This window comes from Panicum virgatum, chromosome 2N (assembly GCF_016808335.1).
Source record: "Panicum virgatum strain AP13 chromosome 2N, P.virgatum_v5, whole genome shotgun sequence".
NCBI classification, from domain to species: Eukaryota; Viridiplantae; Streptophyta; class Magnoliopsida; order Poales; family Poaceae; genus Panicum; species Panicum virgatum.
This window is the reverse complement of record NC_053146.1, coordinates 8740180-8758328: the sequence shown is the minus strand read 5'-3', so window position 1 is coordinate 8758328 and position 18149 is coordinate 8740180. Positions and strand designations below refer to the sequence as shown.

General features: G+C 49.0%; 1 protein-coding gene and 1 long non-coding RNA gene across 5 annotated transcripts; one reads left to right on the top strand and one right to left on the bottom strand.

The window, feature by feature from the left end:
- The first annotated feature begins 10758 nt into the window (after positions 1–10758).
- On the top strand, positions 10759–12537 carry LOC120658708 (sugar transport protein 8-like). Its single transcript, XM_039936940.1, has one exon. It carries the CDS (start codon positions 10825–10827, stop codon positions 12364–12366), a length of 1542 nt encoding a protein of 513 aa, XP_039792874.1. The 5' UTR covers positions 10759–10824; the 3' UTR covers positions 12367–12537.
- Positions 12538–14263: 1726 nt separating this feature from the next.
- LOC120659668 lies at positions 14264–16907 on the bottom strand. 4 transcript variants are annotated; one of them, XR_005669132.1, is made up of 4 exons: positions 16305–16907; positions 16131–16238; positions 15085–15325; positions 14264–14995 (listed from the first exon to the last, which is right to left on the bottom strand). It is a non-coding gene; the product is annotated as an uncharacterized LOC120659668 (long non-coding RNA). The 4 variants fall into 4 exon arrangements; XR_005669133.1 differs by having other exon boundaries at positions 14264–15325; positions 16131–16215; positions 16305–16902; XR_005669131.1 differs by having other exon boundaries at positions 14264–15325; positions 16305–16896.
- Between the last annotated feature and the right edge of the window lie 1242 nt (positions 16908–18149).

Below are 18149 nucleotides of genomic sequence, written 5' to 3'. Positions count from 1 at the left end.
CTATCCAAAGCAACATCCAAAAAAAAGTTTTTGCGTAGTACAAATTAGAAAGCTCCTAGACCCCTTGTTTTTACTGGTTTTTGGTTCAAAAAATTACCCACCTGCCACTTAGTTCGCATTCTATTTTCTCCGTCGCTCTCTCTCCTCACCTCGTCCAACAGCGCCTCGCCTCGTCGGCATCCCTCCCCCCACCTCCGACGTCCACCGCTGCACGGAGCTCCCGGCCGCCTTCCTCCCCCGACGCTCCCCTGTCCGCGCGCGTGGGGCCGTGGCGGAGCAGGCCGGTGCTCCCTCCGCCCCATCCCCTGCTCGCGGTGGCGGCGCCGGCACTGGCGTCCGCGCGCGGAGGCCCGCGAGGTGGCCATGGCGCGACGAGCTGCGGCGGCCGGGGCGAGGAGCGGTGGCGGCGGCCGGATCCGGCTCTCTCAGCTGCGACGGCGGCCGGCTCCGGCGCCTCTCTCTCCTCGACTGCGACGACCGGCTCTGGCGCCTCTCTGTCAGCTGCGACGACGGCGAGCGGGCTGGATCCGGCGGCCTCGGGTGCGACGGCCGCGCTCCGGCGGGCCTGGCTCCGGCGGGCCGCAAGCGCGGATCTGGCGGCCTCGGGTGCGACGGCCGCGGGCGCGCTTCAACGGGCCTGGCTCCGGCGGCCGCAGGCGTGCTCCGGCGGGCGTGGCTTCGGCGGCCTCGGGCGCGACGGCCGCGGCTCCGGCGAGTCCCTCCCTGCACGGTCTTGGCATTGACTAGAGGAAGAAGAAGATACAATCTATGTATGACATGTGGAACTCACTTGTAAGTGAGGGAACTTCTTCAAAAGCCACAGCATGTTAACCAAACGGGCTTTCAATCATCTCACAGCAATTTTGCCAAAGTTACTTTTTTTCAAAATCACAGCCAACAGCAGTTTTTGATAAAGCCACAGCCCAACCACGGGCTGCTGCTTCACTCCTTCCTGCCCGGCCGTCCTTCACCCCACCCCGTCGTCCTCCGTGCTAGTAGGCGGCTACCTCACCGTTGCGCCGTCTGCCTGTTGTAGTGTTGTCAGCCTTCGGTCCGACCTTTCCTAAACCGGTCTTCTTCTTGCCCCTCTGCCTACCGGGTGTCCAGCCTCACCCCGCCGGCGGTGCTCCCTTCTCACCTCCACCGCCTGCCGAACCATCACCATTGCCGGGCCGCCGCCACCCTTCTCCTCCTGTATAGCCACGGGCTATGGAAGTGTAGGAACCTAGACTATTTAATTGTCTTTTCATTAAAATATTTTACTTTATTAGAAAAACTACTAGTCAAACCTCCGTAGACCTTGTGGACATTCTGAAGGGGCTTTCTAATTTGCAGGCGCGCGTCCGTAGAGCTTCTAGCGATGGATCACACAAACCTACTATCTTTCCTTTTATAAAATATTTTATCATTTTCCATTTCTACTCATTTTGCCCATTTTGTCGTGACGCCCACAGCCTCGGTTCCCCTCCATAGCTCACACAGACCAATGCATTGTAGTGCTAGCCGATTCACCACTCAAATTACAGTCCACCTGCCGGCACAACATGGTTTCCATTCTTTTTTATTATTCGAAAAACAGTATGAACAAAAATATAGAACCAAACTATATAAACATAAACACTTTTTTTAGAATGGTCGGAGAAAAATGGACGCATCATCGCTCGATCCAACGGTTGGGAAGGTACAGACACCAAGAGGCACCAAAAAGAGAGGCACCGGTGCATACTAAATGGTGGGCCCTAAGCACCTGGTGCATACCGAAGTGGTGGGCCTCCCACCGGCGGAGATGAGGTGGGAAAATTGTATTTCTGATTTTTTTTATTTGAATAAGGGTACAATGGTAAATCCTTAATTGCGTGAATAACTCTTTGAGTAGTAAAGTTTGATTGAATGGTTGATCTAATATAGTTTTAGTCCACTAAGGTTGAACCCACGTCGGTTCTAGGGTTCCTGGTGGACCTAGGGTTTCTCCCAGCGAGGGAGCGCGGTCCGGCGACGAAGGGAGAGAGGCTGCGGGCTTGCGGCCATGGCGTCGTCAAGCTCACGCTCGTCACGGTGGTCCGCATCGTCGAGAGGAAGAGGAGGCGGGGAGATGGAGAGGTTTAGGGCGCCGGTGCCGTACCGAGTAGGTCCGTATGACTACTCCCCGGCGGTGAAGTGCCGCTGCAATAGGAAGACGCCTTGTTGGACATCATGGAGTGACGACAACCCGGGCCGGAGGTACTACAGATGCCCTTCAGGATTGGTAATCATTTCTTTAGGTTGTCCCCTTAGATTGGTCTGCTCAGCGATTGATTTTCTGTTTTGCTGTGCAATTTATTTGAGTGTAGAAACCTGGGGATTGCGGATATTATGTGTGGATGGATCGTGAGGCCACACAGTATGAGCGGATTTTGATGTGTGACCTTCGTGATGCTGTTTGGCAGCTGAGGAGGGAGAAAGAAGAGGAGCAACAGCATGTTCAGAGGATTCAGGAGGAAAATGGAGAGCTCAGGCAGATGATAGTGCAACTAGAAAAGGAGAAGGATGAATTCAATAAGAAGATGGAGGAAAAGGAGCAAATTGACTTGAAGGAGAAGAGTAACTATAGTTGTTTCAGTAGGTGCATTGTAGTTTTTGCTTTGTTAGGGCTGTTGTTTGTACTGAAGTACTCAACATTATGACATGCTCTATTAGAGCCTGAGTTTTTGTGGCAATCTTTGTTTGTGCATGATCTTTTGATGTAAATGTTGACTGAGCTTGCAGCATATTTCAATGCAAAATGAACAGGTTTGCAAAATGAAGTGATAAATGCACATGGATGGTAGTTAATAATATCAGTTCATAGAGCAGTAACATGAACCTGAGTTCATAGAGCTAAGGTAATAGCACTAACATGAACCTGAGTTCATAAACATCATCTCATAGTAGCAAATATTTACAGCAAACGGTATCTTCAGGTTGATGTCATCAAACAATATAAGAAGTAGTAACATAAGTTCAGAAAAGGTATCATCTTCCAGCTAGAGATTTTCAGTACTTGACACCAAACAAGAAGTAAGAAAGGCGGCCACTGCTCCTTGGGATGCTCTGAAATGGTCCTTGAGAAGATGCTTTAAAAGTTGATGCATCCTTGTTGCTTGAGCAGGAGCTGCCAATGGTTGTAGACTGTAGAGAAGGACATGGTCCTTCTTCTTGAGTAGCTGGAGCTGGACCTCTTGGTGCTTTTCTGTGCTCTTGTGTACATGATCAATATATGTCTGTGAGGCATAGAAATGATGTAGTTCGTCGGATGATAAATTGTCAGGTGGTCATGTCAGATGAACACCGGTCACATTGGTGCATGGAAAAAACAGTCCCATAGTTGCGGTTCTTATAGTTGCACCTATAGAAGTGAAGGTGTCATGGTCAAAGATCAATATACATTATCATTGCCCACAATTTATGTCAGAGCCCACGAAAATGGCGTGCAATTTCTCTTCCAGGTGTTGACTAAGTGTATGCATCTCGGGAAGAGAAGCTGTCCGTTCGACCCGTGTCTTGAAGTTCCATACCTCCCGAGTGATCGATGAAACCAACAGGACGATCTATAGCGTCCGGTGAACGCAAAGACCAGATCTCCAGTGCTAGTTGCTGTTACTGTAGATGTTGAGTTTGTAATGTTAGTGACAATGATTTGGCAAGAGACAATGTAAGTCAGCCAGATCTTCCAAGTTATTGATTGTACGCTGAACTTGTCCGTCGATCAACAGTCAATTTGGTGCATGAATCGATCACCAGTCATCTTGCTCAGTGCTTCTAACCGGTGGCCACCAGTCAAAAACATACGTCGAAAGAGGTGGTCAGTCAGCGAATGTGTCAAGCCAGTGAATAATACTCCGGTGGCAGTAAACACTGAACACGGGTCAATCATTTGTGTTACCATTGTCTGGCTCCGGAGCGTCGAGTTTCAGAAAATCAATCCGATGATTGGTACGGGTGGCGCACCGGCCTCACTGTACCCATCTCGTAAAGGATCGAGAATATGCTAGTGGGGCTCATCCTAAAGATCACCGGACTATGGACCGAGAACACTGGTCCAAATGGTCATAGGAAACTATGAGAAAATCTGACGAGTACATGAACAAAATGTCCGGTCATAGCAACAATCTGACTCGTGAGTGCAATAATAGAGGAAAACGCTAAGTAACCCAAGCAGGCCGCGAGGCAGATGGGCCAGAACACGTGAAACAACCCAAGCAGCCGGCGAGGTGGGTGGGCCGGATGGGGGCGGGCGGCGGACACAACCCACGAAGATTTACAAGGGCAATCTAGTAGATCATGATAGCTCTCACCGGTAAGACTGTTATCTTCACCGGATAGATCGACAGGTCCGTCCTTTGGTGTATAGTCCGGTGTACATGTCGGTGAACACCGGTCGAGTTGATTTGTCCGACCGGTCTCCACTGGTGTGACCGGTGAGTGCAGAAATCTCAATGGTACTTCCATAGCGTCGCCTCGGTTCGCGTGCGGTGTGAGTCAGTAGCGAACACAAACTACTGCAGTAGCTAGTAGCAGGGGTGAAGCCACGTTGCTTCTGCCTGGTGCATTGGCACCAGTGTAAATAATAGTTTACCACTAATGATGCATGGCATGACATGTAATCATGAGAAGTTATACAAGGCTCTGAATGGATGCAGCGTTCATCAATATGGATATGCTGGCTTCGCCCCTGGCCAGCAGGTTGACAGAGACTGATGTGACATCTCAGAAGACGTAGTTCGACCCGCTCTATCGCAACTTACGCCACACCACTACCATCAGTCGCAGTCAAATGCTACATGAACATGGAGTCTAGAAACATGCATAACATAACCTGACATGAATGTAAAATGTTGCAGACGCACAGGCTCTAGATGACATGAACATGGAGTCTAGACCATACACAACATAATATGAGACCTTAGGGATAACATAACTTGCAGAAGTACATCACATCCTAAGGATAACGCCAGAGGGAGCTGAGGAAGGACTCGCATGTGAAACAGATTCTGCAATCCTCACTGCAGAAGTTCGACCACGGATGCCATCTGTACTCGCTGACGCGCTTGCCGCACCAGCCCTCCTTGACGGCATCGATGCCCCATCCTTCATGCCGGTACGGGGACACGCAATGGTGAACGTCCGCGCGAGGTGCTGGCGGAGGCACGCGGGGGGGCCACGCGCCAGAAAGGCCATACGTACCTCCACAGCGTGTGGAAGACGTGCTCCTGCGGAAGAGAAAGCCCGCGGTTGTTCAAGACGGGGAGCGCCAGGTCGTCGTCCGCCGCCTCTACCAGGAGCTCATTGGCTCGGAGGTCATACTCGGTGCCATGATTTGCTCGCCATAGGAGCACAGTGAGCAGGAACGCCGCCGGCTTGTGGCCCCGCCGGGCAGCCCGATCGAGATCGTCGAGCGGCGCATCAAGAGCCCCGCTGTGCTGTCGGAAGACGGCCCTCATACCCATGATGAAGAGCGCCTCCGGGTTGCCCGCGCCGTGGGTGTTGAAGATCAGTCGCTCGCTGCTCGCCTCGTCGACCGACTGGTGCAGCCCGAGGCTCAGGTTGAGGCTGCGGCAGACCAGCCACGCGCCGCACACCTTGTCTCTCATGAGAGAGCAAGCCCCCCTAAGGCTACTAAAATCAGCCATGGGGTAGTCGGACGAGGCCGTGACACTTGCGGCGATGTGGATGAGCATCTCCTCTAGAAGGTTGGCGAGGGATCTTGTAGGTGCCATAGGCTGCCGGGCGACGAGGAGGGCGAAGGAGGTTCTGGTCGGGGTGGTCGGCGACAATGGAGATGGAAAGAGGCCGGAAAGAGGGCGAGTGCGCAGTCGCAAAGGGATGAGAGGACTGGGTTTGGTGTCATTCCCTTATGTAGCAATCAAAAAGAAGCCTGAACGGGCAACCTTGGGAACTGCCGTCGTCTAGCGCTACCCCACTAATTGCACTGTAACCACACTCAGAACAGGCGCGTCCTTTGAATTCGTCCGGTGGTGATGTGCTTTGTAGCCAACAGTTAGATAGGTGAGTGTAGATGGCTTGGAAGTCGTTTGAATTCCGCAAGCGACGATTGGGATTCCCAAGGACCGTGGAGGGGTGCCAGTGTGCGCAGTGACGGTTCCAGAGTGCCGTTGCTCGTGTCGCTCGGCATTGAGTAAAAGAGGAACACGTCCAATTTCAAGAACATGACAATCAGGAGTGTAGCACGTGTGCGTCCACGAGCATCTGGGTATCTGGTCGACCGTGTTGCACCGGAATGTCTTGGCACGACCAAAACCGTCATCATCGACATGTAATGCTGGTGCAATGTACATGTACCCTTTGTTTTGGGCATGCACCTTAAGAGAAGAGAAATCCAGAGTGCCAGACTGACTTCCAGGCCTCTCTACAGCAAATGCCTTTGTATCAATGCATTCTATGCTCGTAGTTTCCTAACATATTGACCGGTCGTCAAGAATGGTGAAGACCGGTCCAATTAGTGGAAGGAAAGAATAGCGCCGCCAGGTAATCTGCCGAGTCCTTTAGAAAATGTCCCGTGAGTCCACGGGTTCGATCAGTGAGTGCACTAAAAGAGGAACACGTCCAAATTCAAGTAATTGAAGTATGTACTCATTCTTTCACAAGTTGGCGCTAAGCCTTCCTCATGGAGGTTCTTGGGGAAGTTGGAGAACATTTCACCGGATGCCACTGATGTTACAAGTTCTAGTGTCCTTTAGGACATGGATGCTGTTGCTTATTATATGGAGATCCTTAATGACTCTAGGCAATAGCCCATCGTCCATCTCCCTTCCAAGTTATTGATTGGACGGTGAACTTGTCTGTCGAGCAACGGTCGAATTGGTGCATGAATCGACCACCAGTCATCTCGCTGACTCGCTCAGTGCTTCTTACCGATGGTCACCAGTCCAAAACATGCGTCGAAAGAGGTGGTCAATCAGCGAATGTGTCAAGCGAGTAAATAATATTCTGGTGATAATAAACACTGAACACGGGTCAATCATTTGTGTTACCATTGTCTGGCTCCGGAGCGTCGAGTTTCACAAAATCAAGCCGATGATTGGTACGGGTGGCGCACCAGTCTCACTACACCCATCTCGCAACAGATCAAGAATATGTTAGTGGGGCTCATCCTAAAGATCATCGGTCTATGGAACTATGAACACTGGTCCATATGGTCATTGGAACTATGAGGAAATCTGTCGAGTACATGAACAAAATGGCCGGTCATATCAACAGTCTGACTCATGAGTGCAATAATAGAGAAAAATGCTAAGCAATCCAAGCAGACCGTGAAGCAGATGGGCCAGAACACGTGAAACAACCCAAGCAGCCAACGAGGTGGATGGGCCGGATGGGTGCAGGCGGCGGTCACATCCCACGAAGATTTACATGGGCAATCCAGTAGATTTAGAGGGGTAAGACCGTTAACTTCACCGGATAGATCGACAGGTCCGTCCTGGGGTGTATAGTCCGGTGAACATGTCCTGTGTGACCGGTGAGTCCAGAAAACTCAACGGTACTGCCATAGCGTCGTCTCGGTTCACATGCGGTGTGAGTTAGTAGCGTACGCAAACTACTGTAGTAGCCAGCAGCAGGGGTGAAGCCACGTTGCTTCTGCCTGGTGCACTGGCACAAGTGTAAATAATAGTTTATCTCTAAACGAAGCATGACATGATATATAATCATGACAAGTTATACAAGACTTTGTATGCATGTAGCGTTCGTGGTCAATATGGATCTGATGGCATCACCCCTGGCCAGCAGGTTGACAGAGACTGATGTGACGTCTCAGCAGGCACAGTTTGATCTGCTCTATCGCAACTTACGCCATGCCACTACCATCAATCACAGTCAAATGCTACATGAACATGGAGTCTAGAACATAACATGACATGAATGTAAAATGTTGTAGAAGCACAGGCTCTGGACTGGATGAAACAATGAAGAGAAACAGGAGGGGAGGAGAAAGAGAAGGGGAGCAAGAAAAGAGAGTGATCATGAGCCCTCTCTAAGAGCAAGTATTATAGTGGGCTGCAAGTAGACTGAATCCTATGTGGAGTGAGAGAAGAAGAGAGAGAAGAAAGTAGGCATCTGGCTTACCGCCGGATGGAAGGGACGCCCTCACCTCCTGCTCATTGGCCTGGCCGAACCCAGCCGCTGTCTTGCAGCTTGCTGCTGGTGCCAAAGCTGGCGCATGGCAGGGCATGCAGCCGGCTGGGTTATTAACCCTGCCCTATAAATGTTCCGACTAGATTCGCCACTGAGAGAGGCTGTGCGTGCTGATAGTTCACATCAGTCTCCTTCCCCGTACGGTGCCTGCTAGCCAGGGGCAAAGCCAGTTCCATAAAAGGACAACGTACGGTGCATCTATTCAGAGACTTGTATAACTTGTCATGATTACATGTCATGTCATGATATTTTATGCTTGTTTTACACTCAATGTTCATGTAGCATGGAGTCTTGCATGAGAAACCATGGCCATGTTTGGATCCCATGAGTTAGAGTTATTTGGGGTTAGTTGGGGTCCAAATAACTCTTGGGTAGCCAAACATGGAGGGTTATTTGGGGCTAGTTGGAACTAACCCCCCCCCCCCCTCCAAAGAAACTAGCTCATCCAAGGGGTGCTAAATGGGTTACTTCTAGTGGACACCACTGCTTTTCCCCTCTCTCTCCTCTCCATCCAAGGGGTGCTAAAGTGCTTTAATTGCCAACTAACCCCAAATAACCCTTGGATCCAAACAGCCCAAGAGCTACTTTGAGGAAGGGTTATTTGCAAGGGCTACTTTCTAACTCTAACTCTAACCCTTAGCTAGTTCTCCAAACATGGCCCATGTCCATCTTGGTTTTTACCCTTCAATCATCTCTCTTCTCTCCTTTGACTTACCCTATCACTCCTCTCTCTTTCTTGGTTCTTGTGTAGACATGGAGTCTTGCATGAGAAATCATATCTATCTTTTCCCTCTTTAATTCTCTTGCCATGTCACCAAATTGCTTATGTGGCAGTATCATTAATGCTATGGACACCATCCTAATAGGAAGGTTGGGGATGGTCTTAGTAGCATTACTGCCCACAATCATATAGCCAAATCGGTCTATCTAATGTAATGCACCTAGTCTTCATCGATTGGTGGGTCCGCCCTGCCGGACCCACGCCTCTCCACCTCCTCGGCACCGCTTCAACTTCCCCGGACCCACGCCGCGCCGCATGTATGTACAATGCAGACCAATTACATGAAGTGAACAATATTATTACAGCCATGTTAGCACTGTGAAGTTATACAAGTTAGACTGCAGAGAGGATGATGACAGACAAAATATATATATTGTAGACCACTGTATATAAAATGTGCTAATGATATTTTATTGTTTTGATGCACAAATATGTAGGACACTAATCTGAAGAAGGGTTTCAATTATATATAAAATGTTGAGATGTATATAATTCACATATAGTTAGACTAATACAAATTTCAGTGTGATTTAGATGAAGGAAAATAGGGAAAACTCAAAAAAGCCATAAGCAATTGGATACAACAGAGCCAAGGGAACTAGATGCAGCAGAGCCAAAGGCAACATATCAATAGCCACTTGTTTGAACTGTAATATCAACCAAAACTAGTAAAAAGTAAAACCAGCCAACTTTGAGATGTATGTACAATGCAGACCAATTACATGAAGTGAACAATATTATTACAGCCATGTTAGCACTGTGAAGTTATACAAGTTAGACTGTAGAGAGGATGATGACAGACAAAAAATATATATATATTGTATACCACTGTATATAAAATATTCTAATGACATTTTGTTGTTGTGATGCACAAATATGTAGGACACTAATCTGAGAAGGGTTTCAATTGTATAAAAAATATTGAGATGTATATAATTCACATATAGTTAGCCTAATACAAATTTTAGTGTGATTTAGATGAAGGGAAATAGGGAAAATTCAAAAAAGCCATAAGCAACTGGATACAGCAGAGCCAACGGAACTAGATGCAGCAGAGCCAAAGGCAACATATCAATAGCCACTTGTTTGAACTGTAATATCAACCAGAACTAGTAAAAAGTAAAACCAGTAAACTTTGAGATGTATGTACAATGCAGACCAATTACATGAAGTGAACAATATTATTACAACCATGTTAGCACTGTGAAGTTATACAGGTTAGACTGCAGAGAGGATGATGACAAACAAAATATATATATTGTAGACCACGATATATAAAATGTGCTAATGATATTTTGTTGTTGTGATGCACAAATATGTAAGACACTAATATGAAGAAGGGTTTCAATTGTAATCAAGAAGCCAAACAGATTGAGCATATACATTACAGATGAAGGGTTACAATTCTTACATCCGAAATAGTAAACTATTGGAGATCGAACTGTTTTTTACTTGGCAAATAGTTTTGAGAGTTGGCAAATCACAAAATTTACCAAATACAGTATGACAAACTTTTGAAGATGCTCTAAAAAGTTGCAAGAAGAAGTGTTATATCAGGAAAAGTTGATTTTAAAAAAAGTGAGAAAAATAAGCACGTCCGCACGAGCATGCTGCCATTATCCATCGGAGGGCGTACCTGAACAACTGCCATTATCCTTCAATTATCCTTTATCCGTTCAGCAAATTGAACTCCCGAGGAACCGCGTCAACTCCCCTGCCCGCCTTATCCATCGCCCTCCCTCCCTCCCTCTATTTAAGCAGGCCAGCAGCCCGCCTCTCCATCTCCTGATCTCCACCGCGTAGTACTCCGATCTCCACTCCACTGTCCCGGCCGATCGAGCCGCATCTTGCACGCGCGAGGATCGATCGGAGGAATGGCCGGGGGTTTGGCCGTCTCCAAGCCCGCCGCCGCCGGCCGCCGGGAGTTCGGGGGCAAGATCACCTGGTACGTCTGGATCTGCGGCGTCGTCGCCGCCACCAGCGGCCTCATGTTCGGCTACGACGTCGGCATCTCCGGGGGCGTGACGGCCATGGACGACTTCCTGGTGCGCTTCTTCCCGGCGGTGTACGCGCGGAAGCACCGGGCGCGGGAGAACAACTACTGCAAGTTCGACGACCAGCGCCTGCAGCTCTTCACGTCGTCGCTGTACCTGGCGGCGCTGGCCGCCAGCTTCGCGGCGTCGCGGGCGTGCACGCGCTTCGGCCGCCGGCGCACCATGCAGGCGGCCTCCGCCTTCTTCCTCGCCGGCAGCGCGCTCTGCGCCGGCGCCGCGGGGCTCGCCATGCTCATCGTCGGCCGCGTCTGCCTCGGCGTCGGCGTCGGGTTCGGCAACCAGGCCGCGCCGCTCTTCCTCTCCGAGATCGCGCCCGCGCGCATCCGCGGCGCGCTCAACATCCTCTTCCAGCTCAACGTCACCGTCGGCATCCTCGTCGCCAACGTCGTCAACTACTTCGCCGCCGGCGTCCACCCCGCCGGCTGGCGCTATGCGCTCGGCGGCGCCGCGGCGCCCGCGGCGGTGCTGTTCGTCGGCTCGCTCGCCATCACCGAGACCCCGACGAGCCTCGTCGAGCGCGGCCGCGCCGAGGAAGGCCGGCGGACGCTGGAGAAGATCCGCGGCACCGCGGACGTGGACGGCGAGTTCGCCGAAATCCGGGCCGCGTGCGACGCGGCCGCCGCGCTCAACGCCGAGGAGAAGCCCTACCGCCGGCTGCTCCGCCCGGAGAGCCGGCCGCCGCTGGTGATCGCGGTCGCCATGCAGGTGTTCCAGCAGTTCACGGGCATCAATGCCATCATGTTCTACGCGCCGGTGCTGTTCCAGACCATGGGCTTCGGGGCCGCCGGCTCGCTCCTCTCCGCCGTCGTCACCGGCTGCGTCAACGTCGCCTCCACCGTCGTCTCCATCGTCCTCGTCGACAGGGTCGGCCGCCGGAAGCTCCTCCTGGAGGCGTGCGCGCAGATGCTCGTCGCGCAGGCGGCCGTCGGCGGGATCATGGTGGCGCACGTGCGGGCCGACGGCAGCCCGGGGCGCGCGTGGGCGGTGGCCATCGTCGTCCTCATCTGCGTCTACGTGTCGAGCTTCGCGTGGTCGTGGGGCCCGCTGGGGTGGCTGATCCCGTCGGAGACGTTCCCGCTGGAGACGCGCGCGGCGGGGTTCTCCATCGCCGTCAGCTCCAACATGCTCTTCACCTTCCTCATCGCGCAGGCGTTCCTGTCCATGATGTGCGCCATGAGGGCCTTCATCTTCTTCTTCTTCGCCGCGTGGATCGTCGTCATGGGGGCCTTCGTGCTCGTCCTCCTGCCGGAGACCAAGGGCGTGCCCATCGACGAGATGGTGGGCAGGGTCTGGCGCCGCCACTGGTTCTGGAAGAGGTGCTTCGGCGATGGCGCCAATGAGGCCAGGGTCAACAACTGCTAATCCGACGATGATAGATTATCCCGTTCGGTTTTAGACTTTAGTATACTTAATTCTATTTAGATGGATTAATTCCTATATACAGATAATTGTCATTCTATAAATCTGCCGGATTCCGATGATGATGATGATGATGATGATGATGATAACGGAGATGTAAAACTATTATTAAGTGTTACTCTGATAGAGGATGTTGGGAGGTTAAACTATATGAGAAATGTTGAGCTGTGTATTCGAGAAAAGAAATGTTGAGCTGTGTGACTGTCGTTCGTATATTCAAGAACTCATAACTATTGCGCGTTATGAACATTAGAGCTATTCCGTTGTCTTCAAAATATATATAGTTGTCATTTCAAAAGGCGACATGGTCACTGAAACACTATTTTAACCTTTAGTTAATAGCATTAAACACATTTAAGATATATAGTAAATCTGCAATGTTTTGAAACTGCTAGTATTGAAGAAGAATCTGGTCATACCATTTTCAAAAGTTAATTTGAAGTGCATACCATAACAATAGTTATTTGAAGGCTAGAGGGAGTCTTGAAATTTTGTGGCAGGAGAATGGTCATTAGCACACTACAAGCCCCTAGATCAAACTAAGTTTGATCCTTTGATCCCCTAGATGTTGATAGGTGATGCATGAAGATGAAGCCATGCACGCGTGTGTAGGATCTCGTTGTTCCTACGATATCCTATCTCTTTGCTTGCACACACTGACACATGTACCAGCCAAGTGTAGGGGCCACACATCCTTGCATGCATGGCCAGATCGCCGTGATCCGATTACCGTGGGCTTTATCAGCAGCTGCCCGTGAGGATTGAGAAAGCGAGAAGGACGGCCAACACGTACGCTACCGGATAAATCTCAACTCCTGCTGGATCCTACCAAACTAGACAGCTTCAGATTAACTAGACAGGTCGACGTGGCACGCCTATACCTAAAATATTGGCCTAAAGTAATGATGGAAAAATATTTTCCCCTGCTATGTTCAAAGCAACATCGTATCGATGTATTAAAGCAAATATAAAAGTTACATTAAATTTGGTATAGCAGTTCAGAGTTTAAGAGCGTGGCAATTACAGATATTTTAGTATAGAGATACATATTATTTTTGTTAGGGATTCACTATTTTTTTATTTTAGTAGGTATAGTTGATGGATTAATGTACATTGAATATTGCTTTTGGTAGGGGAAAAATGATAAGCTTAGCAATGAATGAATAATTCGACTATATTTTGCGAGTTTACAAAGTGAAAGCAAAATTCAGAAAGTAGTAGAGTTACCACATGCGGACGTAATATACAAAGTCTAGTTATTATTTTTTATATAAAAATAATTAAATATATTTTATGTTTTGAAATAATAGAAGGAACATAATTTTTTGAAAAAGACAAAAGAGACTCATTCAATAGAGTCGTGGTCCCATGTGGGTCCTATTTGAAGAGTACGTGCAAACCTATGAACAGTACCACCTGAATAGTATGTGGGTCCCACCTGAATAGTATGTGGGTTCCACCTAAAGAGCCCACCATAATAGTACGTGAGCCCTACCGGAAGAGTACGTGGGTCCCATGTGGGTCCCGTATGAACATTACATGGGTCCCACATGGGGTCAAGGCATGAGTCCCACATTAAGAATACATGGGTCCCGTATGAATATTATATGGGTCCCACGTGGAGCCATGGCTCACGACAGGGCTCGAAATCATGGCCCGTTAGTATGTTATAGACAAGCTAGACCACTAGCCCCTAAAAAAAAACTAGCTAGACCACTATCAGGTCTTGTTAGCTATGTCATTTTGAGGTTAAATGGGCTACTAGATGCGCCATATATAATGCATCTCAACAGGAGTAGTCTAGATCATTTTGTACATATAACTAGATACTAGGCAGTCCCCCCCGCGCATTGCGCGGGGCATGTTTGGTAATACTTACTGTAATTATGGGCATACAGAAAGATTATTGAAACTCCCAATTACATTTTTTTGAAGTATTATGTATTAAATAAAGGATAAAGAGTGAACAGATCAGAGAACCTAATGTTTCACACGTGAACAGACTATTCTTGAAATGATATCTTGCAGAGATGATTTGATGGTGGCACCTTGCTGTCACACTTTTCATCAAGAAGCAGCTGTAGTAGCAAGGAAAACACCAAAAAAAAAAACGTTATGTCATTCATTAGCCTATTCCTTGGCTTTCATGCAAATGATTTAGCAATCAGAAGCATAAAGATTGTTCGCATAAAAAATAGTTAAACAGGATGCGAGATTAAGTTGTCCAAAGTAGGTTCATGTCTTTCTAGAACTGGCTAGATGGCATGCAAGGGCCATCACAGGAATGCTTTGATGATGAATGAGCAAGAAATAAGGAATGCACATGGTAAAATTATCACCCATTGTAGAGCGGCTAGATAGGTGCAGTATTGCTTTTGAAAAATTATAACTCTTTGTAGAGTGGCTAAATTGGTGCAGTATTGCTTTCAAACTGAAATTTGTGTGAAATAAATGATGAGGTATTACGTACACTGATTAGGAATGTTTTAAGTGGGATAGGAGAAGAGATAAGTACATTCACGGAAGGTTGACATTTTGATATTCAACATGCTGCACAGTGTGAGGTCATGTTCTGTCATAAGCAAACAGTAATGGCACATTTCACTTTTTTATCATGTAAGGAATAGCATATCTCCTTTTTAGAAGGTTGAGAGTTCTGACCTGATTTTTCTACTGGTTTCAGTTAACAGGGGCACTGGAAGAGTACATATACTGCAAAAATAGGTGCAGACTAAACTCCAGATTTACAGGTCATTATGCCACCTGAGGCACCTTCAGATTAATTGAAGAGGCATACTCAGCTGTTTGGCTGTCAACTGCTGAAATTACAGCAAGATATGTTGGTTTAAATTTCTGGATGCTCTGATTCGAGAAATGAGTCTGTAAGTAGAATAGACGATGCCTGAAAACCAAAGATGTGCAGAGGTATGAGGAAATTGCAAGAATGTAAAGGAGCAAATTTGTTTCCATAACAACAAAAGATAACACATAGGCTCCCAAATAATAACTAAGTTTAGGTAAGCCGTAAGCATAATAATAACCTGTGAATAGTTGAACAATAATATTTGTACCATTGAGTTTAGGTAGGCAACTCCCTGCCAACACATGCAGAGAATTAAGTAAAAAAAAAAGCGCATTGCACATATGCCCAAGTCTGAGGGTGGTTCAAATGTTCAACACTACATTTATTGGTATTTCATAAATTGTTGCCATTCCAGAATGACTTAATAAGATTCTCAGTGGCTGGAAGGGTGGTTCAATATTATATTTATTGATATATCATAAATCACTACCATTCCAGAATGGCCTAATAAGATTCTCAGTGGATCCATTGCATTGTGGTTCAATATTATATTTATTGATATGTCATAAATTGCTACCATTCCAGAATGGCTTAATAAGATTCTCAGTGGATCCATTGCATTGTGGCTCAATATTATATTTGTTGATATATCATAAATCGCTACCATTCTAGAATGTGTTAATAAGATCCTCAGTGGATCCATTGCATTGCACATACTGTTTTGGAAGCAATAATTCTGAAATTAGCTTCGTAGCCTGAAAACTACAGATGTACAGAGGTATGAGCGAAAAGGAGCAAAACCATTTCCACAGCAACAAAAGATAGTACATAGGCTTCGAATTAATAGGTAAGTTTAGGTAGACAAAATGCTGACTTGTGAATAGTTGCATAATAATATCTGTACCCTTCAGTTTAGGCAGCGGACTCCGTGGCAACAGATGCGGCATAAGCCCCATTTAATATGGTGAATCACAAATTGCAGCCGGCATCTGAAGCATATGAGTGTACACGACTGCACAAAATTCATATCATTTTCAAGGGAATATGTAGTAGTCTGTACTCATTAGTTAGTGCTCACCAGAGGTGCCCAGGAATCCCGGCGGCTGGCAGAGCTTGGCTGGATGCTGGAACCTGGAGGACGTTCGCACGGCCTAAAGGCACTGGCGGGGCATCGCCGGCTCGACACGGACACGGGAGTGGGACCAAGGGAGACGCCGGCGCCCGGGCTGCTCCGCTAGGGTCTTCTTGCGCTGGGGCTCCGAGGTAGCGCATCACAGCGTTGGGACGTCAGAGCAAGGAAGAGGCAGGGGTGGAGTGCGCGGCGCTGGGACAGACGGAGCACCTGGCGAATCTGAGCCGGTGAGGGCGGAGCTGCGGCCTCGCGGCACCGCGGCCACCAGCGGCGGGCTCGCAACCTCTGTGCGGGTTGGGGGGGGGGGGCGGATGGCGCTCGGGAGCGCGGCCGCTCAGAGCGGCGCCGGAGGCAGTGGCTGGGAGCGGCGGCGCCACGGTCGGGATCGCGCGAGGGGAAGGTTCGGGAGACTGGAGAGAGAGAGGATGGATGAGTCACGAAATATCTGGCTGATTAATTTCGTAGCAGAAGTCAGGAGGGCAACAATGACCAGGGGAAGCCGCTACATGCGGAAGCAGCTCCAACCGATCACATCCAATGGCTCGGAGATCCGACGGCAGCTGCTGGTGGGTGACGTGGCCGGCTGAGGAGCAAGAAGTGGTATACAGAAATGAGGAATATGGTAGATCAGTTGACATATATTTTTTTTACTTTTTACACGGATTATAACATATAATAATACATGTTCTTTCACTAGAAAAAAACTGATTGAGGATTGATGGTCACTTTTGGATGATAAGTGATTGACAATGTTGATATGCAGGTGTTGGATACGATGTGACGATCGACGACATTGTGTTGTGATGAAGGGCGAGCTCCATCTTGGATGTGACGTGCGGTGATGATAGGCATGTAAGAGTCTTGACGCCGATGCATGATTCGGTGGTATAGTTGGCCATTTGGCCCGAAGTCCATGGGGACACGAGGCCCGAAGTCCATGGGGACACGAGGCCCGACCCAATTTAGCCCGACCCGAGCACGGCCCTGGCCCGAGGATTTTTGGGCTCCGGGCGGCACGTACCCGATTGTCGGGCCGTGCTTAGGCCTCTTTGTCGGCCCGCTGGATATGTCCCGGCACGTCTCGAAATAGACGGCCCAATCAGTCCGATGGGTAGCATGATAAGCTCATTTAAATACCAGCCCACTCTATTATTAAATCCTATTAAAGCACTTTCGGGCTGTCGGGCCAAACGGGTCAGCCTGGCACGATTAAAGCACTTTCGAGCTGTGTCTGGGCCGACAGTTCAGCCCATGAGCAGACACGGTACGGCCCGTTTATTAATCCGTGCCTAAACGGGCTCGTGCCGGGCCGCCCGTTTGACCATCTATATTTGGTGGTGAAGGACAAGTGCAGGCTTGATCCCGAGGAACAGGAGTTCCGGAAGAGTCATGCACGACAGAGCGCTGTGCAGGCGCGGCGGCTCGTTCGTGGGTCGTGGCCCAGCCAGACGTGGCTGCCAGGCAGCCAGTGCAGGAGCAGGCCTGTGCGACTGGCAGGCCGAGTACACGGCCCAAACGCGAGCAGGCGGCTGGATTCGCGGCCACCGTTCTGGTTAGCGCAGCAAGCAGAATAGGCCCACAGCCCAGCTCTGCACAAGGCTCGGCAGCTGCACGTAGCAGCCCAGCTCCTAGGCACGCAAGGCAAGCAGGCACGTGGCCCAGGAAGGTGGCCGGTTGCACAGTACCGTCCAGCAGCTAGCAGGTGTTGGTTTGCAATTTAATTTCCATGCATCTTTTCCTGCTTAAGCTAGTTAATTAGTTTGTGTTGTTACTAGTGCTTGCAAGTCCTTG